Below are 9063 nucleotides of genomic sequence, written 5' to 3'. Positions count from 1 at the left end.
TATAAATACCTTCTAAATAAATGTATTCCTATACAAGTATGTAAATGCCTTTTTGTGATGGGGTAGAACATAACATTAAATATAGCTGCCAGGTATATTAAAATCATGCCAGGTAACTTAAGGAGAACAAATAGTAGTGCTGTTTCCAAGCTTGTTTCCTGAAACTAGTCATCCCTGGGACAGTGTCACCGCTATCCAAGAAGGAGCTGGGGATAATGAGGAGAAATTTCATCGTCAGTCAGAAATGCACGAAGTAGCTAAGTACTCAGCATCTTTTTAACTGTCGAGGGGACAAGGCAGTGGAGTCCTTCACCAAATACAGTCAGCACAGAAGGGATCCATCCTTCTGTCCTTGGTTATTAAGGAGACAAAGCTGCATCTCTCCCTGCATCAGACCTGCATGCATCTGGGCCTACTCACTAGAAAACTTCCCCTACAAATGCATCATTAGTATCTCAGCTTTATACTAGCACATCCATAGATTAAAACTTCTCTAACATCACTAGTATAGCAGTTGGGAATAATGTTCACAGACTGATTTATTATTTTTTTTTATTTGAGTAGAGGATGTACATATTTATCAAGAGAGACAATTCCAGTATTTTCCAGAAGCATATTGATAGACAGGAATTTTCTGGGCCACATGGTCTTTATGGTTTTGTCAGTTTTCTTCTTCCTGAGTTTATTCTGTTGTCAGAAAACTACCCTTGCAAGTTCAAACAGAACCTGTGGAATAGCAAACACATTGATAAGAATTTTTATTGATTTAATAATCCTTAAAACAGCTTACACTGTAAATGAGATAATCTGAAAAATAACTATAGCCGCAATTCAAAAGTTACTTGCAAAGAACTGAAGACTAATCCCCTTGTACAGTACATTACATTAATAAAATAATCTTGATTCTCAGATTATGAAGTATATAAATTGCACTTTTATTACATTTTCAGTGTGATAGTGGGAAAAAAACACCGACCTCTATGGTGATGAGTATTACTATCATCCACTCGAGGCGTAGAGTGTGCTTTTCATTCAGGTGATTTCGCATTAGGTCTGTCAGCTCCATGCAGTGCTGAAGCTTTTCATTCATTACCTGCAAGAGATTCCAAATACATGGCAAATCTGGATTCCATACGTGGAATGAGATCACTAAGTAAAGGAACACAATCCACAGAAGGGCTCACTGAACAGAACTAGAAAGGTGTTAATGCTCTTCTGCGAAAGAATAGACCAGAAAGTCCTGTAAGGCAATATGCACAAGCAACAGAAGTTTCAGTATAAATGAGTCTGTTATTTCAATAGGTTCACAAAAGTAATAAAAATTTAGATACGCATCTGCAGGTACTAAACTGCTTATAGGTGGTATCTACTCATGAAAACAGGCACAAGCAAAAGAAGGTGCAGCTTATCGGAATGCCTTGAAAGTAACTAAATATTTAAGGCTGCTGTACCACCAGAAGAGGTAGTTTTCTTGCCTCTTAATTCTGGTTCATCAGTAAGCATTATGTCGCCCTTCGATGAACTGACCTGAATGATCATGTCAGTAAGAAGACTGCTTCACATCTCAGTTTTTTAACTTGTTTTCTTGCACACATTTCAGAACAAGAATTAAATCTCCTCTTCTTGCAACTATTTAAAGCCTAATTTAGTGGCTCAGGAAATACACAATCCATTCATGTGAGGCAGGGTTCTTAACCTAAACTGGGTAAAAGATGTGAGTGGGTTACGAACACATGGAAAAGGGGATAGTGTATGGGATCCCGTTATTCTTTACTCAGTTTCAACAATTAAAACAGACATTCATGGAGCAGTCTGTAACCCTGCTGAGCCAAAGACAGCTGATCTAAGTGTGGACAATTCTCGTAACAGTAAGACACATACCTTAACTCTGCGATTAATGTTGAGGAACTGGCAAGTCTTGTCGTAAAGCTCTTCCAGTTTTTCTCTATCCCAGTAGAAGTCAGGTGTTATTAGCAGGTCTGAACTCAGATTTATTCGGTGTCTAAAAAGAATGGGTACTACAGTAGTTCACACTTCCTTTTGGTGAATATAGGAGCAAATATTTACATAGCAGTTAAAAGAAACATGAAAATTTTCCTGTAATTTTAAGTGAAATACGAAAAGAATCTCCTTTCATTATAAAAATACAATTGTAGTGATTGTTTAAAATTAGTCACATCTCCAGAAACTTTCTGAGAATACTGTACTGTGTAACAGTTTTGAGCATAAATGACTTTTGCCTTATGTCAACATTGCCTCCAGAACTTGTCACCTTCCTTAACTTCTGATATCTGCAGAGAAGTCCTTGACTATGCTAGTAGCTTTCTGAAGCTCGAGAAATACATGAATTAAAGTTACTGGGGAGCTCCTTAACAGCTTGTTTATATCTCAGCACTCTAAGTGTGACTGGTACTGCATATGAGCATAGCGCACCTTTCAGGCTACTATCTCAACATTATAAAGGCCTAGAGCTAAAGTCTCCCACCCTCAACCTACCGCTCACATAAATTTTTGGACACTTAGAACATCATTGTTCATTACTGAACAGTTCTTCAAGTAGGGATATAAAATCCAGTGTTTCAAATAGGAATTGCTTTTTAAATTTACCTCTTTCTTCACTGATTTTGAGGTTTTTTTGTAAAAGTGTGTGTAATGCTCTGTATTCCCAATGGCCAAATTTCACTTGAGAGGGAAAAAAACCACATTAGATTCTTACAGTGTAGCAGTGGTTTCTGAGTAAGTCAAGGGAAGAACAGAACTCTCAGAAGTTTTACTAACTCTAGGCCATAGTTAACAGTTCTACCTACCCCTGTGCTTCCTCCTGGTATCCCTTGCATACCCTAGTATCTACTGCAATTACCAGTTATGAGACATGCGTTGCTGGATCCAGGGAGGGAAAAGGGTGTGGAATTTGGGCATTTACAGTATGCTGCTCAATGCCTGTCTGTAGTTGAGATGCCAGAGGTGAGATGGTGAGCCAGTGGGTCCTCTGACTAACATAACAGCACACACAGTCTCCAGCCAAAAGAAGGCTGAAGGAATTCCTCCCCACCCCGCTGTGTTAGTGTATATTCCGGTCTTTGTATCATGCATAACTTAATTTTTAAGTTCTGTGTAATACAATGTCTCGGGTGTAGCCAAAAAAAATTACCTTAATGCGAAGAGTTCTCCAATTTTCTGCATTACATCTGCATGAGACAGTTTCACCTTCCTTCGTGACTTCAGTATCTGCAAAGTAGCATGTACTAGAAGTTAAGAAGTCTGGAGTTCTACTGCCTCAAGTATGTATGTGAGTTAAAGTCTGAATGCATATCATACTTACTAACATTTGAGTTTTGTTTGCTTAGTGCCTTGCTTAACTAGCTTTGTAAGAGTATCACCATGCAACTGTTCATCCAGGTTTTTCAATAAATCACTGAGTATGCCATCAGTATCAATACAAAATCCTGGAGCATTTTCTATGAATTTGTTTTTTCTTCCTACTATCGTTATTTTTAAGTCATGACAGTGTTTTTTTACCTTGCCACTGCTTGGCCTTTTTATAGACTTTTTCCTTACAACAGACAATGTATTACCATTTATTTCCTTCATGAAAACAAATAAAAAATAAAAATGATGATTTCTCTTTTGAACCCTACGAATCTCATTTTTATATGTGACATCATATGGACTTTGTACTTTAATTAGGTCTCATGAAAAACTGTGGTTTAAGCAATTCACTCAAACTCCTCATTATATTCAAGTTAAAGCACACTACTTTTGGCCCAGGCTGCCACACACTGTGTTTTGCCAGGTTTTTAAATGCTGCTTGTCCTATTAGGCATACACACTCAACAGTGGCACAACATGGGAAACATTATTCCAATGCAGAACCCCACTCCCAACCCTTTAACGACTGATGATTTCTTGTCCCACCATTTTGCAGGTGTTCTGAGCTTCTCTGTGTTGATGGCTTTACCATCAAACGTGTTAAGCATTCAATTGCTTTGTCCATATCCTCAGCTGTATCTGGACTGATCTTTTACAAAGCGCAGGAGAAAAGGAGGGGAGACCTCACCTCAGGAATTGACTGGATAGATTCCACAAAGTTATCCAATAATGATTCCCAAATAGCCAGCTTTACTGCAACACAGAGGTGACAAAGCAGAACACTGTCAGAGGTATATATGCTTTCCAGTAACCATAACTTTAAATTTGCCAACATGCTGCCTCAAGACATGCTGATACATACAAAACATTATCGGTGGCAAGTTACCATCAGTGTAACACAATCAATGTTCACGCATCTATGGACAAATCTGTGTTGGGCACTGACACAGTTCTGCATGCAGAACCACCTTCAGCGCAGCGCTCTTCTCCCAGTGGTCAGTTCAGATCCTGGAAAGTTTTTGCTTCAGCTCAAAAGTTGTGTGTTTAAGTGCTCTACCATATGCACGAAGCCTTTGCAAACGACATCCCAAGCAGGCTGGAGGTAATGAGCCATGCTGGCGTCAGGCTGACTTCATGTGGTGCCACTCAAGAGTCTCCACTGCATTTCTAGCGTCCTGCAGAACTCTCCATTTGTCCAGTATTTGATGCAGCATGCTCAAACCATGGAGAGTTAGCTTGTATAGACACACCACCCGCACTTTTTGAAGCTAAATTCAAACTTAAGCAATCTCCCATTTTGTTTTTAGGTGAATATACTGTTCACTGAAGATACAACTTCTCTTCTGTGGAAGCTGTTCAGCACAGGCAATAGCAACACCAATTCCACTATGCCTCAGCTTGAGCCTGGAAAGATGTTTCTACAGGAAGATGACGTAACGCAGGCCTTTGTTCTTTAGTCCGCAGATTCCCAGTCAAGAACGAAATAGTAACAGATCAAAAATTAACCCTATTCACTCAGAAAAATGAATCAGGGAAGATGTAATTGTCAAAATGAACTCTTTAGTGGTAGTAATCGATAGTATCATCTAGTCAGGACACTGATAGTAAACCCAATGGCGAGCATTTTTCGCACTCATCTTTTGAATACAGAGGCCTAATCCAAGTCAGTGACTTAAATGACATTTAATTTAGCCCTTGAAAAAAAGCCAACAGGCATTTCAGCTATCACTGATTATTTGACAGAGGCTGGTTTCTGCTGTGTCATAAATTTGACTTGGACTAGTCTTGCATCCTTTACTTCTGTTGAACATTATTGAACTGTTTTCCTTTATGATGTGCATGTCTCACACTAACGTAAATTGGTACCAATTATCTCCTGGGAATAAATCCCTTTCTCCCTTATATGTGTCACCAGTCTTCCATGCAGTGGCTTTACAAATAGGAAAACTATAGAGAACTAAAGGCTTTTTCTCTCCACAGCTCTTCCTTTGACAGTCAAGAACCACTTAGTTATGCTGTACTCCTTGATCAAATGGTGTATCACTTCAAAAACATGTGTTCTGCTTCCTGATGTCCCTTCTGTTAAAGATGCACTTCCCCAAATACTACAGGAATCCTGTAACCGACCCTACAAGCAGTAGGAGCAGACGGAGTAGATATCCTTTAAAGGTCTTTTCGAGGACGGCCTTACTGCTGCTCGCTTCAACTCCCACTTCCTACTCCTCTGAGGTCTGAAGCAGCAGAGGTGTATTTCCTGAGGCAGCAGCACCACTGCTGAGCCTGACTTCTTCCCAGTGTCTCCTGCTGCCTCCTGACAGAAGTACCACCTTTGGCAGACAGCCATGGCTCATAAGCCTGCAAAACATCATCTGTGACTCTGGTCCGCACCTTTGATACCGGTACACCTCCCCAGCTGGGAATCACTTCTTTAGCTGGCATCTAGCTTTTTTCTATTAGAGGAAATGATGTCAGGATTAATTACCGAAGATTACTGACAGGTTTCTAACATTGGACTCTACACTCGTTGCTATCCTAGAGTAGTTCTCAAGGGTGGGGAACGGTATGCTCAGTGGAATGTGTATCTTTTGCAAAGTATGTTCCTTAATGTGCTTTGCTCATATTTAAGACGATTTACATTGAATGAGGCAATTCCAATTCACAGAAAACAAGGTAAAAGCTTTGAAAACGAATCCTCCCACTGAAGCACAATCAATCTTTACACAGTTTGCCTAAACCAGACACAAAGTCTTCTCCAACCTGTCACTGTACAAGTCCCACTTACAATTTCACAAAATCTATAGCATAGGCTGATATTACAAACAATAATAACTCACCAGAAAGACAAAGGGCATTTGAAAAGGCAAATTTCTGCAGAACAACTTCATCACTATCCAGCTCAGAATTTAGTAAGATTTCTCCTTTATGAAGCTTTGACTGACCTCTGTTAAAACAGGATTGAAGCATCTTCATTGATTAAGCCACCAGCAAAGGCACATTCAAAGAACAATCAACAATGCGAGAAAGGTTGGTTGTTTATTTACATAAAGTATACCGTATCTATATGGGTATCATCCCCATCCTTGCATTTTACTCATGTTCAACCTGACAATAACCAAAACAAATCACTGAAAATTAGTCCCTTAGTCTAAGACTAATATTATGCACAAATTTTCTAGGTTTAAATCAAACTGCAGCAAGCTATGATGGTAACTACAGCATTACTATATACACACAGGGATAATTCAGAGTAAGCAGGATGCTGGCCTCTCTCCTGCTCTCTCTTGTATTATCTTTCTGTTTCTGTTTTACTTTTCTTCTGTCACTTTTATCAACATCACTCCCTCCCTGCTATGATGTTACTTTCCCCGAAACCTCTATTGCACAAGGGCCAGCAGCAAAGGGGGCACGAGAGTCGTTCAATTTATCATGCCAATCTCACTATGAAACTTGCATAACCAATGGAGTATGTCGGGAATCACAAATTACACAACTGGATAGTACATGCAGTTTTCAAATGGCCAGGTAAAAACCAAAAACCTGTCCTCTTATCAGGTTACCTTAAATAAGCTCAACCTCATTAGCTCAGCTCCTAATGGTATAGTGTCCTGTCTAGGAGTTGTTTTTTGGTGCTGTTGGAAAATTACAGATCATTTTTATAATCATTTACATTGAGAAATATTTCTGTAGAGATGATTTGCTCCCCGTGATGAAAAAACATTATTTAACAAGGCAAGACAACTTGCCAAGTTTACCGTTCCACAGTATTCAAGTTACAACTTCCCTAGGAAGTGAAGTATGTGCAGAATTACATCTTTATATATGAACCTAGAGGGCACTAAGGAAAACTTATGCAGAAAATCCTCTTTAAAATCAGATTTGCATATTTATTTTTTCTATGAGGTACATAGTTTTTGTTTGGGATTGCTGAAGAACATGTTCAGTTGTGTGGGCATAGAGCTTCATCATTTACAAAATCTAGTGCATAACCAAGTCACAAAGGCCATTACTTGCAAGTTTAGCGGTTTGTTCAGTAAAATTTGTCGATTTAGATTTACTGTTTTCCCCTTTCCTTATTTTACTCATTTGAAAAAGACTAAGGAAAAGCGTATTTTTACCAGCTGCTTTTGCTTGAATTTGTTTTAGATGTCTGTTAGCTTTTTTGTCAAGAGTGCCTGAAGATACTTACTCTCCTATCCTATAGTTCATCTCTTCGTTCTCCCAATGGACTAGTGCAACTTCATATGGCTGAATTTCATGCTGTTCTAGCACTTGCATGATATTCTTCATCTAAGGAAAAGACAGTTGCACACATAGGAACAGTTGCCATGCAGTATACTATCACTCTACAAAGACCTAGCATGTAATAGGTTGATGAATGCAACTTTCATGCTCAAGTTATTTAAATAACAACGAATAGATGTGCTAAGTAATGAAGTGATTATTAACACAATTTACTTCTGAAGCTATCTGTAGCTGAGTGGAAGAATTTGCGGCTATGAACAACTGCAAGGAATCTGCGAAGACTAGAAGTCATTTAATGTCTGCATATATAAAACAGGGTAAGGATTAACCACAGCAGCAGTAAAGACAATGTGGACGTATTCAATATTATAACAATGAGTTGTACAAGATTTTGGCTGATGTGTGGGAATGAATCTTTAGGATAAGTACATCAGGTGGCTGTTTCTGCCAAAATGACTAGTTTGCTGCTAAAATCAATAGTTTTGTTTCAGCTACCAGAGATTGGATTATATTACAGAAATCCTTTACCACTACAGAAATCTGTAAAAATGGTTTCAGCTGCCCACATTCAATCCTGTAGACAGTTAAATGTGCAATTTTACTTGCAGAAGTAATCTCATTGTCACTTTATTCTCAAGCACAGTAAAACCTGATGCAGGAAGAAAGAGCCCTTTTCTCTCACAAAACTTTCTCCTCTGACATCTGACTTAGGATCCCTATCGTTGTTCCTTTCTATCTGCTACAAGGCTCCCCTCATAAAAATCATTCTGCAATTAGAACAAATCCTGAACTAAAAAAAGCACTCACCTACAGGTTTTTAAAAGGCATTTAGCTACACAATAGCCATTAAAAAAAAAAAAACACAAACAAACACCAAAACCAAACACCACAATACACTTTCGATGCCTAAATTCTTTAAAGAGGTGAATCTTCTACTAAGTCATACTTAAAACACTCTCTTCAAAATAATACCTAACAGTTAATCTTTTAGTGCAATACTGTATGCTAGTAAATTGTTCATGAAGCATATTTTCCAGGTTAAGTATTCTAAAAAAAATCTGTTGGATCACCTGCAAGAGGGATTTTCTTTGCAGTGCTAGCTTTTTTCGTTGCTTTCAAGAATTTTGGTGATACTATCAATGTAAGACACGATAACATTTTTCACTAAAAAAACCCCAACCCTATAGCTGTAACTGCTTGTGTCATAATCCTGAATTTAATATTACCATGACTAGTACCTGCCATATATTCCAAGTCTTGTGGTAAAAAAGGGTATGAAAATTTGTTTTCATTTTTTAAGCAAGGAAGCATCTGCTGTTAGGCCAGTCAGCTGTGCTGTGTCCAGGGACAGTTCCGCAATGCAAACCCCACTAAAACAATGCCAGAGTTAATAGCCAATCCATAATGCAGCATGCCACACTTCCAAGAATGTGTTCACGCAGATCCACAGCA

At 38.6% G+C, this 9063-nt stretch overlaps 1 protein-coding gene across 1 annotated transcript; it reads right to left on the bottom strand.

The window, feature by feature from the left end:
• Positions 1-540: 540 nt before the first annotated feature.
• Positions 541-7656, bottom strand: RMND1 (required for meiotic nuclear division 1 homolog (S. cerevisiae); the record flags this gene model as incomplete). Its single annotated transcript, XM_009575960.1, has 7 exons — positions 541-726; positions 977-1093; positions 1882-2002; positions 3152-3228; positions 4058-4122; positions 6204-6310; positions 7556-7656. Coding segments are annotated over 7 exons (621 nt in total), but the record flags the coding sequence as incomplete, so codon positions are not given.
• Between the last annotated feature and the right edge of the window lie 1407 nt (positions 7657-9063).

The sequence above is a fragment of the Fulmarus glacialis genome, unplaced genomic scaffold (assembly GCF_000690835.1).
Source record: "Fulmarus glacialis isolate BGI_N327 unplaced genomic scaffold, ASM69083v1 scaffold47164, whole genome shotgun sequence".
In the NCBI taxonomy this organism is placed as follows: Eukaryota; Metazoa; Chordata; class Aves; order Procellariiformes; family Procellariidae; genus Fulmarus; species Fulmarus glacialis.
This window is presented reverse-complemented; position numbering and strand designations above follow the sequence as displayed.